We start from the raw sequence: 15,558 nt of genomic DNA, 5'->3' as shown, positions 1-15,558 counted from the left end.
GCCTTAGGAAGCATCACTACGAACAGAGCTAGTGGAAGTGATAGAATTCAGGCTGAGCTGTTTCAAACCCCAAAAATGATGCTGTGAATGTGTTGCACTCAATATGCCAACAAATTTGGAAAACTCAGCAGTGGCCACAGGACTGGAAAAGGTCAGTTTTCATTCCAATCCCAAAGAAAAGAAATGCCAAAGAATACTCAAACTACTGCACAATTGCACTCATCTCACACGCTAGCAAAGAAATGCTCAAAATTCTCCAAGCCAGACTTCAACAGTAAATGAAACATGAATTTCCTGATGTTCAAGCTGGTTTTAGAAAAGGCAGAGGAACCAGAGATCAAATTGCCAACATCTGTTGGATCATCCAAAAAGTGAGAGAGTTTCGGAAAAACATCTATGTCTGCTTTATTGACTATGCCAAAGCCCCTGACTGTTTGGATCACAATAAACTGTGGAAAATTCTGAAAGAGATGGGAATACCAGACAACCTGACCTGTGTCCTGAGAAATCTGCATGCAGGTCAAGAAGCAGCAGTTAGAACTGGACATGCAACAACAGACTGGTTCCAAATAGTGAAAGGAGTTTGTCAAGGTTCCTTTGTCAAGGCTCTCATGACAGGTGACATATTGTCACCCTGTTTATTTAACTTGTATGCAGAGTATTTCTTGAGAAACACTGGGCTGGAGGAAGCACAAGCTGGAATGAAGACTTCTGGGAGAAATATCAATAACCTCACGTATCCAGATGACACCACCCTTATGGCAGAAAGTGAAGAAGAACTAGAGAGCCCCTTGATGAAAGTAAAAGAGGAGAGTGAAAAAGTTGGCTTAAAACTCAACATTTAGAAAATTAAGATCATGGCATCTGGTCCCATTACTTCATGGCTGATAGATGGGGAAACAGTGGAAATAGTGACAGACTCTTTTGGAGGTTGTTCCAAAATCATTGGGGATGGTAACTGCAGCCATGAAATTAAAAGACTCTTGCTCCTTGGGAGAAAAGCAATGACTAACCTAGACATTTTATTAAAAAGCAGAGACATTACTTTGCCAACCAAAGTCCATCTAGTCAAAGTTATGGTTTTTCCAGTATCATGTATGGATTTGAGAGTTGAACTATAAAGAAAGCTGAGCACCAAAGAATTGATGTTCTTGAACTGTGATATTGGAGAAGACTCTTGCGAGTCCCTTGGACTGCAAGGAGATCAAACCAGTTAATACTAAAGGAAATCAGTCCTGAATATTCATTGGAAGGATGAAACTGAAACTTTAAAACTCTGGTCACTTGATGAGAAGTACTGACTCATTTGAAAAGACCCTGATGCTGGGAAAGATTGAAGGTGGGAGGAGAAGGGGATGATAGAGGATGAGATATTTGGATAGCATCACCAACTCAATAATCATAGTACCTATAGCTCAGATGGTAAAGCGTCTGCCTACAATGCGGGAGAGCCAGGTCAGGAAATCCCCTGGAGAAGGAAATGGCAACCCACTCCAGCACCCTTGCCTGGAAAATCCCATGGACCGAGGAGCCTGGTAGGCTACAGCCCATGGGGTTGCAAAGAGTTGGATACGACTGAATGACTTCACTTCTCTTCACTTCACCGACTCAATGGACATGAGTTTGAGTAAACTCTGGGAGTTGGTGATGGGCAGGGAGGCCTGGTGTGCTGCATTCCGTGGAGTCGCAAAGAGTCGGACATGATCGAATGACTGAACTGAACTGAACGGATAATCCCACAATTCTCATCAGGAGGATTAAATTGAAACTAAGTAAAAAGAAAGAGGAGACAAATGTAAAGGAGAAGGGCAGAGAGAGGGAGAGAAACGTAATAGGGGAGGAAGAAAAGGAAGGGATTTCCTCCCTGGTGACTCAGACGGTCATGGATCTGCCTATAATACAGCAGACCCGAGTTCAGTCCCTGGGTGTGGAAGATCCCCTGGAGAAGGGAATGGCTACCCACTCCAGTATTCATGTCTGGAGAGTTCCATGGACAGAGGAGCCTGCTGGACTACAGTCCATGGGGTTGAAAAGAGTCGGACAGGACTGAGCGACTAACACTTTCCTTTCACTTTCCCCAATTTCCAGATGAGAAATGAGAAAATCATAATAATTTTAGAAAACATAATTTTCCCAGGATGGAGGAGTTTATGATAGAACCAGTATTTGAATCCATATCTACTTGCTTTCAAATCTATTTTATTTTCAGTCACAGAACTTAAGAGAATTTGGAGTGATTTTTTTTTTTTTCTTCAAATCACAGATTACTGTGGTTTACATGGTTCCAAGGAAAAAGAAGTTTTGTGGTAACACTATGTCTATTTTGAAGTAAAGATTACTTAGATTTTTATTATATTCAAAGATTAACTATCTAGAATTACTTATAACAATGAAAGGCAAGACTATTTATTTTTTTTTACCATGACAGGAAGTTGATCTTTATTAGGTGTTTCATTTGTGTGAATGGCACAGGTGCTGTGCTAAGTCCTTTACACCTATAACATAGTATTCCCAGTGCCATTTCACTTAGATCTAATTATTGTCATATTGTCATTTGCAAGACAGAGTATATGATTTGTGTAAAAAACTGAATTGAGTTTTCTGTTTCATTCACTACACAATGATCTCTTCTATATGAAATTCATTCAAAACATTGTTTTGTCTATCCTGAGTAATAAAGGCTCTTATCTATTCTTTGTTCTTATGGATGGATTCAATAATAACCTTTGACACATACAGTGTTTTATTTGTCACATATTATTCCAGGTTCTTTATCTATATTAGCTCTCACACAACTTCATTATCTCCACTTACCAAAGGAGTTAAGTGAGTCATAGAGAAGCTAAGTTACTTGCCCAATTAATAAGTGATGAAGTTGGTATACAAACTCACATGATCTGGCCTCACTCCCTACTTGTAATGTCTCCAAACAATATTTGTCTTCCTGCCAGTTTTATCTTATACAGTGAATAGTAAATTGCCACTCTGGTTTGTAAATTGGTTTCTAAAACTGACACTTTTACCTGTATATTATAAATAGGATTATTGTGAATTTGTTCCTTAAAGACAAACACTATATAACTTCTGCCCAGGAGAAGGAGATGACAACCTATTCCAATATTCTTGACTGGAGAATTCCATGGACATAGGACCCTGGCCAGGCTACAGTCCATGGTGTTGCAAAAAGTTGGACACGACTGAGTGACTCTCATTCACTCACTCATATAACTTCTGATAAAACCAAACTTGAAAATTAATAGTTAGATTCTTAACTGATAAACAATGTTGCAATCACCCAAGCTTAAGAAAAATCTACAGTCTCTCTTGAGAGACTTTCATACCATGCTAGCAGAGTAATTCTGTTAAGGAAATAATGACGCAAATGAGTAGAAAATTTGAACTTTTGAAATTAAAAGCTACTTGACTCTGATTTACCCTTCATTCCCAGAATTGATAAGAATCTTGGTTATACCTAAAGATGGTAGTCAATTTTATAACTAAAGTATTTTTTAAAATTCCATACTAAAAAATTTGTTAAAAGTCTTCTTTTCTATTGACATTTGCAAAGTCTTTCTGAGTCAGTTTTAGCAGCCTAGAAGCAGAATCAGAAGAATGTATCATCTCTACTTTAAGAACCTGTTGTTTTACTATTTGCCCAACCTCCATTATTAAAATCAAATTATGTTTTCCCCAGATTTTATATATTTACATAAAACTAATTGCAAAAGTTTGGGACTTAGATGTGTAGAATATTCTTATCCTTTAGTTAAAAAAAATTTTTTTTTTCATAAAAATACTTGGAATACTGCTAGAGATTTTCAGGCAAACTGAGTGGTAGAATGTCATCATACACTTTGGTTACTATTTCCCAGTTTATTAAGTTAGGAGATGTTAACTAGGACATCTGGTTTGTGTTTCAATGCATGGATTTTTTGTTTAAATTAAGTTTTATAACTACGAGGACACTCGCTACAGACAAGCAGATGACATGTCAGTTTAAGAGGTTTTGTCACATTAAACTGGCTTTCTCTCTTCTAGTTAAGATGTTTTGTACCAACGCAGGATATATCATTTAGTAGCAAGAGGAAAATTGAAGAATATTTATTACCTTTCAGTTTGAATTTTAAGGATGAATTAGCAAAATGAATAAAGACCTTAATGCCATAAGTTTAGCTTTTTTTTTTTTTTTTGCCCATAATAGAGTATAAACTTTATTTAAGACATATTTAAAATGCTTTTTGAAATTACAGACAATAGTTTAAATTCTGCCATAGCAGTCTCATGCTTTCATTGCCTATCCAAAGTGCAGACATGTTCAAAGTTTGGCCTCTGTTACTCCACTCACTCTAATTTCCACTCTTGAGCAGTAGTACCTGTAGCCCATAGCATCCAATAGAACTCTGAACTGCCATCTGAAGATTTTGTCCATTTTGCTTTTACTGCCGACTAGACTATAAACATATCACAGATATAATTTAACTTTTTGTTTTGTGTCTTCCAGTGCACCTGGAACAATGTATTTTTATTGCTCAAAATCATTAATAGTAATAAAATTAATCATTTTATCTTTTTCTAATCCAGGGATATATCCTTTTATTTTAATCTAATGTCCTATCTTTTGTGGTATTGTGTGATAAAGTAAATATTTGAAATAAATTTCATTAAAAAAAAAAAAGAATGACATAATGAATGTTTCAGAAGCTTCTTTTTAGTGTAGTTTTATTACATATTTTAACTCTCAGAATATCAGTAGGAAACAATTCAAATAAGGCTAATCACCAACAATATTTGTCAAAATATTAACATAAATTATACTTGCAGATTGTTTTGTTCATAGGTGAGTGTATCAGGTATAATTTGCCTTGAAATTCTTCATTTTGTTTTTTTCAATGTCACTTTCTTAAATTAGCATTGGTTTTCCACATATTTAACAATGAAAATTCATTTTAATTGTGTCTAGTTACGATTAGGTGGGAGTACCCAGTCAATAATCTGGATACTTTTGCATTGGAAAATTTACATTGAAGGAGTATTAGGTTTCAGGCACAATATTCAGGAGTTACAAAGTCCAATTTTATCCTCCTCCTGTGCAAAACACTTTAGCAGATGTTCATTTTTATTGTGTTTCCTATTCATCACTTTTCTGTTTGTGATAGGTTGCTTTTCTAACTGAGATCTTTCAATGTATTATTCCTACCTTGTGAGGCATTACCCAGTTCATCTAATTTAGAATTTATGCTAAATGATGAATTAGAGTGAAGAGTCAAAGAATAGAAAAAGGTATGCACCAATAGTTTGGAATCCTAGATTTCTAAGAAGACTACTTCTTCAATTTGTCATCCTCTTTATTCATGAGGAAAACGTTTAATAATTGTGATAAGTAACATCATTCTGACCCTCAGGAATAATCTGGCTAATGGAGATAGGATTTGTACCAGAGTTCTGTAAGACTTAAACAACATGGTCTTAGATGGCATATGCAATCTACCATAGCATCTCAACACAATTAGGGAGGCCTGGCGTGCTGCCGTCCATGGGGTCACAAAGAGTTGGACATGACTAAGCGACTGAACTGAACTGATAAATCCCAAGAAAAGTTGGGTGATTGGGACAAGTAAGTCTATATGAAGCTTCTATATGCTAAAACAGATTTTCATTCATCTCTTCCTAGTTCAGTTCAGTGCAATTCAGTTGCTCAGTTGTGTCCAACTCTATGCGACCCCATGAACTGCAGCACGCCAGGCCTCCGTGTCCGTCACCAACTCCCAGAGTTCATGCAAACTCATATCCATCGAGTCGGTGATGCCATCCAGCCATCTCATCCTCTGTGGTCCTCTTTTCCTCCTGCCCCCAATCCCTCCCAGCGTCAGAGTCTTTTCCAATGAGTCAACTCTTCTCATGAGGTGGCCAAAGTATTGGAGTTTCAGCTTTAGCATCATTCATTGCAAAGAACACCCAGGGCTGATCTTTATAATGGACTGGTTGGATCTCCTTGTAGTCCAAAGGACTCTCAAGAGTATTCTCCAACACCACAGTTCAAAAGCATCAATTCTTCGGTGCTCAGCTTTTTTCACAGTCCAACTCTCACATCCATATGTGACCACTGGAAAAACCATAGCCTTGACTAGATGGACCTTTGTTGGCAAAGTAATGTCTCTGCTTTTGAATATGCTATCTAGGTTGGTCATAACTTTCCTTCCAAGGAGTAAGCGTCTTTTAATTTCATGGCTGCAGTTACCATCTGCAGTGATTTTGGAGCCCCCAAAAATAAAGTCTGACACTGTTTCCACTGTTTCCCCATCTATTTCCCATGAAGTGATGCGACCAGATGCCATGATTTTTGTTTTCTGAATGTTGAGCTTTAAGCCAACTTTTTCACTCTCCTCTTTCACTTTCATCAAGAGGCTTTTGAGTTCCTCTTCACTTTCTGCCATAAGGGTGGTGTCATCTGCATATCTGAGGTTATCGATATTCTGCTATTTCTGCTTTATTGACTATGCCAAAGCCTTTGACTGTGTGGATCACAATAAACTATGGAAAATTCTGAAAGAAATGGGAATACCAGACCACCTGACCTGCCTCTTGAGAAACCTGTATGCAGGTCAGGAAACAACAGTTAGAACTGGACATGGAACAACAGACTGGTTCCAAATAGGAAAAGGAGTACGTCAAGGCTGTATATTGTCACCCTGCTTATTTAACTTATATGCAGAGTACATCATGAGAAATGCTGGGCTGGAAGAAGCACAAGCTGGAATTAAGATTGCTGGGAGAAATATCAATAACATTTTTGTAGTTACCTAATGGCAATGCCAAAGTAGTAAGTTGCATATGGTAATACACAAGAACTAGTATGGGGGTATTGTGGGGTGGGCGAATGACAAATTAGAGAACAATAATACCAGGGAAGTTCTCACACTATTGTGAAGGTACTAGACTCCATATCAGACTTCTTTTTAAAAGTCTCTGATGCTAGAAAAGATTGAGTGCAGGAGAAGGGGGCGACAGAAGATGAAATGATTGGATGGCATCACTGACTCAATGGACATGAGTTTGAGCAATATCTGGGAGATAGTGAAGGACAAGGAAGCTTGGCATGCTACAGTCCATGCGACTGTAGAGCCTGAGATGACTTAGTGATTGAACAACAACAATAAACACAATACATTTATGTTTAAGGGAATAACGCAGGGAAGAAAGGTTTAAAAAAAAAAATCCAGAAAGGCTGAATATAAGCCTCCATCAATCTGATTTTATTCTATTCTACATATGAACTTTGAAACTTAATAGAATGAAATGAAATTGGCCCAACCAGTCCATGTTGGATGGAATTAGAAATTAATGAATGTTTGACCTTCTGACACTCTAGCAAAATGCAGACTGTAAAGTATCATAAAATTGTTAAAATTTTTTGAGCTATTAGATTGTTCAAAATTAAAAGCAATGTTCTGGCTTTCCTGGTGGCTCAATTGGTAAAGAATCTGCGTGCAATGCAGGAGACCAAGGTTCAGTTCCTGGGCCGGGGAGATCCCCTGGAGAAGGGACTGGCAACCTACTTCAGTACGCTTGCCTGGGGAATTCCATGGACAGAGGAGCCTGGTGTGCTGTAGTCCACGGAGTCACAAAGAGTCAGGCACGACTAAGCAACTAAGCACACACACCATGTTCTGGAAGATTTTTTTCATAATACCATTGACAATGTAAAAATTACCTTGCTGATTTATATTATTAACTTTTATTCCAAAAACAATTTCAATAATTATTTTTGTCTAAATTTTTGTTATTCTATCATACAATATCTGAAGCATAACCATAACCTTCCCAGATAATCACTATAATGAGTCAGTTTCCTTTCTTTCAATTCTGTTTCTTCACAACCTTATTTATTTTGAACAAAATTATATCATATGAAACTACTTTATTATATGAAATGGAAAAGACCAGAGAGAGAGTCATCTATAATTCTTCATTAGTCAGTGACTCCTTCTTTAAGCTTCTTTTAAAATGTCAAAGTTATATGGAAGTGAGAAAATACTTTTGCTTTCTTCCATGTAATTTGAATAATGCTAAAAAACAATAGCATAATTTAATACAGTTATAATTTTATACAGCTACATAATTTAATACAGTAATATCTACAAGGTGACCTAATCCAATTAAAAAGACTGCTTAAGAAAAAAGGAACAACTTCAAAGCGACACAATTATTTGAACTTTGAAAATTGTGCATTCTAAAATAAACAGAAGCACACTGGTTTTAAAAAGTTATGAGAACAAATAAATCTGTTTAATATATTATGGCTTCATTTATTCTGCTACTATTAATACTTTATCTCATAAAAGTGAATGCAATGATTCTAAAATATAGAAACCATGGGCAGATCTGGGCTTCAGTCATTTATTCATAATGGATCTTGAATTATGTTACAATAGAGTTTGTTTTTAACTGTAAAGGCTGAATATTAAAAGGGTTAATAAAATGCTCGCAATGCTTAAAGTAGCAAGATACTGAAAAACATATATACTACATATATGAATATATCTCTTCACGAATGCTTTAAAATATTTGTCTGTTATTATTTTTCTTTATTTTTCCTCCTTTATATCCCCAGATATAATATCTAAGAAGAGAACATTCAAGTTCCAAGAAAAGGAGGATAAAAAGATTAAATAATAAGAAGCAGCCCGATAAAGTTTCTCTTACAGTATATATGCAAGAAAAATACGAAATAGTTTCAGATTGAAAAAGAAAAGTGCTTTTTTCATCAAAGGGGCATAAATATGTATTGTGCTGTGCTTAGTCACTCAGTTATGTCTGACTCTTTTTGACCCTATGAACTGTAGCCCACCAGGCTTCTCTGTCCATGGGAATTCTCCAAGCAAGAATACTGGAGTGGGTTGCCATGCCCTCCTCCAGGAGATCATCCCAACCCAGAGATCAAACCCAGCTCTTCCACATTGCAGCTGCATTCTTTACCATCTGAGCCACCAGGGAAGCCCAAAACATTGGAGTGGGTAGCCTACCCTTCTCCAGGGGATCTTCCTGACCCAGGGATTGAACCAGGGTCTCTTGCATTGCAGGAGGATTCTTTACCAGCTGAATTACCAGGGAAGCCCCCAAACATGTATTATGGGGTTGAATAATATAAAACCTACCAAGGAATATTATATCTCTGTCTGAAATATTAACTGAATATCTGAATACATTAACTAAAGAAACTGACAGATTTACAATTAAAGTTAAGCAAAAGGTACCTAAGCAAAAGGTAACTCTAATGATGTAGCTGCATCTTAGAAAACTGGAAGAGAGGCATGAGAAAGCTAAAGAAAACAAAGCATTGGGAGCACCTGTAAGGATTATACACTTCCTACATTTTATATATTCACTTCATTATTTTACTAACTACAATTTGTCTTGTAGTTTTATGGAGAATATCAGAGCATATTGCTAACACAGAAAACCTAAGATAATTTTGAAAGTACTGATTTTTAAAGAGCAAAAATAAGAAATCTAAGGTATTAAGGAAAAAATACTAACATTGGGTATTACAGCCAACTAAAATAATTTGAGTATATTTGAAACTCAGAAGTTGATAATTTAGAATAATTTGAATATGTTTAAAGCTCAAAAAATGTTTGACTAATCAGGCCATAAATAATAATAATGATGATAATGATAATAGTAATAATAATAATAGAGCCTCAATAAATAATCATCTCAATAAATTTTCCATTAGTTGTGTATTAATTAAACAAAAAAAAATTCAGTAATAGTTTAGGAAAAAATAGTCTAACAGAGTAAAAATTCAACTTTGTTCTAATCAATATCAAATGACAGAAAGCAATTAGCATGGACTTCCATTACATTCATTTATAGAGAACTCACCTGGTTGGCAATCTGCCGAGCAAGGGCATCCATCCTTGATCCTGATTCTGATATCATTTTAGCTGCATAGATCACATCAGTTGTATGCTTCAGTGGTCCTTTGCCCCTTAAAGTAAAAGAATGCATGTTTGTTGCTGTGGTTCATGCTAAGACGCAAATACACACCCAGATTTGCACCTCAAAGTATAACCCATTGGCTTTCCATATTTCACTTTTAAACAGCCCATGATTAGATTCCAGTATGATTTTTTTTTTTAATTGAAAACCTATTGTGTTAAGACTCAGGATATTCTTCCAAGAAGATGGACTCTATTTGATCTTCAGTCCCATGACCTTCTTACAACAAACCTCAGCCTAAAGATACTTTTGGTGGATGCAAATCTCATAAGGTAAAGATATTTTCCTCATTCTAGTTGGAAACATGAGATTTTGAACAATTTATATGTTTAACAGTACATTTTGATTAGCAGGTATGTTTTTAATCCTCCTCTTTTTAGTCCTTTTTTTATGGTCTTTAGGTTAAGTGCTCTTTATCAAATTTACTCTCCTCCACAATTAGTTCAAAGTAAAATCATAGTTACTGTTGTTGTTCAGTCATTAAATTGTGTTCAACTCTTCGTGACCCCATGGACTACAGCACACCAGGCTTACCTGTGCTTCACTGTCTCCCAGAGTTTGCTCAAATTCATGTTTATTGAGTCACTGATACTATCTAAACATCTTTCTCTGACACACTCTTCTTTTGCCTTCAATCTTTCTCAGCATCAGAGTCTTTTCCAGTGAATCAGCTCTTTGCATCAGGTGGCCAAAGTATTGGAAGTTCAGCATCAGTTCTTCCAATGAATATTCAGGGTTGATTTACAACTGACTGGTTTGATCTCCTTGCTGTTCAAGGGACTCTCAAGAGTCTTCTCCAGCATCACAATTCGAAAGCATCACTTCTTTGGTGCTTGGCCTTCAATTGGTCCAATTCTTACATCTGTATATGATTACTGGAAAGACCATAGCTTTGACTATACGGACCTTTGTCAGCAAAGTGGAGTCACATTACCTTGGACTGTTTCCCCACAACAGGCTGCTTACTATTTGTGAGTCAAGCAAGATAAATATCCACTTCATATCTTAGTTTCCTTGGTGATACATAATAGGAGCACCCACCACATGGAGTAATTCTAGGGACCACATGAGCTAATTTCTACAAAGTGCTCAAAAAATAGCTTTAAATGAAGTAAGCATTTTAATAAGCTTTTATTTTTATCGTTGTTATTTTAAGATAGTTTTGTTTTCTAATGCCATGCAATAAAAGTTGGGCTTATTTAGGGATGTGCAACATAGTTAAGAAGAAGTGCACGTCTTAAATAGTTGGAATGGAATAGGAAGATATTTTTCTGTCTTTTCATCCCTCAAAAATAAATGAATCACCGACCTGAATGAACATCACTGTTCCATCCACCTAAAACTATTCCTCTTATTTCCAATTTCTAATAATCTACTGAATGCCAACATATTGGCATTTCCAATTATGTGGTTTATGCTACTTGTTCCTAGCAGAAAATAGGACCCTGAAGAAATCACTCACTAATGCAATTGTTTTGATGCTTTCCTGGGAACAAGAAGAGTGAGGAAGATGGGAAGAAGGAATAAGCTGGTCAAGGTGAGGAAAGGAAGATTCTGAGAGTCCAGAATACAATGGAGTTGAAAAGAAGCAGAGTAAAAACTATTTGTCCAATATTTTATTTACATCTTGGACCTATCTTGAGAGTAGATGCCCTGATGCTAAACCTAATAAGATGTGTTGCTAGAGAAAAATCCCTGTTCACTTAAGAGACCATTCTATACTAATACAAGATATAGGGATTCATGCAAAGGAAAATGATCAGAGTATTGTACACCAGAAAACCTGAACATCAAATCAATAGTAACTGGTATTTCCAAAAGACCCTTTCACTGCACATTTTTCATACTGCCTCTCAAATTCATTATAAGCAAGTTTTCCTGTAAAAATGGAACATCACGGTTAAGATGATGAAAACCTGGCCTCAGTACATGGTTATCATCATATTTCTCTTCTTTGAATCTGCCAACACAGGCTGCTTTGAATTTTTTCTTAAAAAATCACCATTCATTATTACAATTTTTTTGCGTTGCTCTTATCAAATTCACTTTATACATCAGTCAGGATTAGATGTTATGTACACGGTTATGTTCAAGAAAGGCACTGCGTTTCATTATGCCTATGCATCTCCAGAGAAAGTTAAACTTACATAAAGCCAAGTTCCCGAAAGGTAGTGCATCAATTTTCAAGGTCTTAAACAATGGACAAAGGTTGTTTCTAAGAAGAGCAGCTAATGCTCACTTAGCTTAAGCAATGGACAAAGCATTTTAAGGGATGTAGCTAATGTACACTTCCCCTCAAAATAATATATTTCCCCATATAAAACCCTAGGCTGATGAAAAGGAAATTACCTCAAATTTTAAATACACACCTTGTTATGAGACTACTATCTTAAACACATGTAGAACTTAAAAGTAACAATAATATATTATGACAGACTACAATTATTCTCTTCCTCATGCTTCTAATTAAATGTATCGCCTGGCAAGCTTTCTACTGATTGCCAAACAAAATATACATTTTACAAATGATTCCACATTATGCCAAGTTCCAGAGGAAGCGGCAATTACTGAAACTATGATAAATTTTTAACATTCTCAGCCTGAAATGTGCTATGTAATGAAGGCTTTTTAAATTGGAAAATACATTCAAAGGTTGTTTTCTGCCTTCATTTTCATAATGGGTTCTCAGGATCTCCTGTCAGCAAATTATGTCTTAAATCATTGAGTTTGGATCGTACAAAGAAAGATACCCAGAGGAGGAGGGGGTAGGCTTCAGAGATATTTTAAGGAAACCAGAGGCCAGAAATCTTTCATAAATAGTGGTTACAATAATAATCTATCTCTTCAAAAAGGAGGGCAGATCAAACTCTGGAGCAGACAGTTTGCCAGTTAATCATTAAATTATATGTTAGAAGGTATAATGAGAAAGGCTGCAATAATCCAGTGATGTTGAGGCCACTGACAATTTTATTAATGCAAGTGAAAGGGATACATTTTGAAACTTGATTTATTGGTCCAACACAAACCTCTCAGCCATTTTAGATTTGGCCCCAACCTTGAGTCTCACTCCTCTCCTTGTCCTCTCTCAGGTTTTGACATCCATCCCCCTCCCCCTTTCTTTATCTTGATGAGTATGAGAAACAAGAAGATGATATAGCTCATCAGTAACAGTTCAATTAACTAGAAATCTAGTTTAATTACAGAACCATATCATAGAAATTTTGAGAACTTATTTTATCTTTTTTAGGGACAGAATGTCTTTGAAATGACTTGCATTTTCTGCTACTGATTAAAAATAAAACAAAATGGTTAATTATATCTTTTGCACTTTGTAGCCCCTAAATCTCTGAAGCTCCAATACTTTGGCCACCTGATGTGAAGACCTGACTCATTGGAAAAGATTCTGATGCTGGGAAAGGTTGAGAGCAGTAGGAGAAGGTGGCGACAGAGGATGAGATGGTTGGATGACATCACTGACTCAATAGACTTGAGTTTGAGCAATATCTGGAAGTCAGAGGAGCCTGGCATTCTGCAGTCCAAGGGGTCACAAACAGTCAGACACCGCTTAGAGAGTGAATAGCAATAACAAATTTTTGCTAACATAGTATCATTTCCTCTATGAAGGCTGACAACTTCCCCTTTAATTCTTTTTTCCTCTATCTTTATATAAAATAAAACTCATGACATTGTGGTTAACTCAAGAGATGGAAACAATGATATATGATGATATACTATATATTATGATCCATAATAGTAGTTAATACACACTTAGTATTTTTTATGTGCTAGGTACTATCAGAGGAGAGTGGAAAAGCTGGCTTAAAACTCAACATTCAAAAAACTATGATCATGGCATCTGGACTCATTGGAAAAGACTCTGATGCTGGGAAAGATTGAAGGCAGGAGCAGAAGGGAACAACAGAGAATGAGATGGTTTGATGGCATCACTGACTCAATGCACATGAGTTTGAACAAGCTCCAGCTGTTGGTGATGGACAGCGAAGCCTGGCATGCTGCAATCTATGGGGTCGCACAGAGTCGGATACGACTGAGGGACTGAACTGCACTCAGCCGAAGTTACTATCCCTAGGGAAGCCCGTGGCTCAGCAGTAAAGAATCCACTGGAGATGCAGGAGATGGTTTGATCCCTGGGTTGAGAATAACCCCGCAAGGAGGAAATGGCAATCCAGTATTCTTGCCAGGAAAATCTAATGGACAGAGGAGTCGGGCAGGCTGCAGTCCAAAGGGTCACAGAGTTGGGCACGACTGAGCAACTGAACATACACACAAGTACTATCCCATACAAAGACTAATTTTTATAATAATTCTCTAAGTTTAGAATTATCCTTATCCTTATCTTACAGATGAGACATTTGAGGGATGGAGACATTAAATATATATTTTATCAAGTTGCACAGCTAATAGGTATTGGAGACAGGATCTGAACTCATGCATTCTGGCCATAGGATCTTTTGTAATGACCAGTCTACACTATTTCAAATGAAATATACTAAGATCACGCTAAAATATTTTAAAAGGTCTCCTTAGACATTGGTGCGAGTTACCAAGATTGAAACAGAGAGCAAGTGGCAAGGTGGCTCCCCAACAGTGAGTTGCTCCTACACAGCAACCTCAAGGAACACAAACCAAATCTGTGTCCCAGTCCCAATGAAATAAAAATGAACTACATAACATAGGCTTTTTGAGTTTTGTCAAATTGTTGAAATAGCACCAGTAGCCTAGTCTTGAGATTTCTTTCTTGAGATATTACAACTTTTATTTCCAATCTTAGTACCCTCTCTCTTTCTCGCTGGATTTTAATCACTAAATTCAAACCTCAATTATTATAAATGCCATACCAGACAAGAGACTGAATGCTGACTTTATTTATAACAAATAGATTGCTATATTATAAATCATTTTCTTACCTGAGAATCTCAGCTTTAGACATAGTTATTTAGACTTAGTTTAGACATGGTTATTTCACTCTAACACTCAAATTTAGTGCCGCAATAAAGTAGAGTGAAATGAATACAGACTTGGGAAATACATTTTGTCTTCATCCTAATACTTATTAGATATGAAGATTTAGGTAAATACTTTGTTGGTCTGAGCTTATTATCTCTTTGTTAGAGTAATGATAGTGTTACTTGCCACACAGTCAGGATGCATAAAATTACATATTTTACACAATATGGGGCACTCAGTAGGTGCTCAGCCGATTTTACTTTTTATTTTTCTAATGCCTTTACAAAGGATATTTTATTAAAATGTATCCTTTTTATTTTGAGAATTACAGCAATTGACAGACAGTATACACTGACTTGAGTTCCTTGCTGACAATGTAACTCTGTACAGCCTTGTCCATAATATTATTTCACTAAGAGAAAAACAATACAAATATAAACCTGCAAGTTTTGTCTGTGTATACTTGTTATTGTTGTTCAAGGTTGTCCTTTAACTCCATATAGAGAGTCAAATTACATTTAATGACAGATCTTTTGGTGCTATAAATGTCCCAAGATTAATGATTTAGCTTTACAAGGGTACTGGCAG

The 15,558-nt window shown here is 36.3% G+C and overlaps 1 protein-coding gene across 5 annotated transcripts in view; it reads right to left on the bottom strand.

Moving 5' to 3' along the window:
- Positions 1 to 15,558, bottom strand: part of CTNNA3 (catenin alpha 3) — a 1,958,943-nt gene that overhangs the window by 74,712 nt on the left and 1,868,673 nt on the right. For all 5 annotated transcript variants that reach the window (XM_070364862.1, XM_070364864.1, XM_070364866.1 and 2 more), the window contains one exon: positions 9,886 to 9,991. In XM_070364862.1, the coding sequence (XP_070220963.1) occupies positions 9,886 to 9,991 (106 nt within the window). The remainder of the gene's footprint in view (positions 1 to 9,885; positions 9,992 to 15,558) is intronic.

The sequence above is a fragment of the Bos mutus genome, chromosome 28, assembly GCF_027580195.1.
Source record: "Bos mutus isolate GX-2022 chromosome 28, NWIPB_WYAK_1.1, whole genome shotgun sequence".
NCBI lineage: Eukaryota > Metazoa > Chordata > Mammalia > Artiodactyla > Bovidae > Bos > Bos mutus.
Note: the sequence above shows the minus strand (reverse complement) of the source record. Positions and strands in the feature narration are given on the sequence as shown.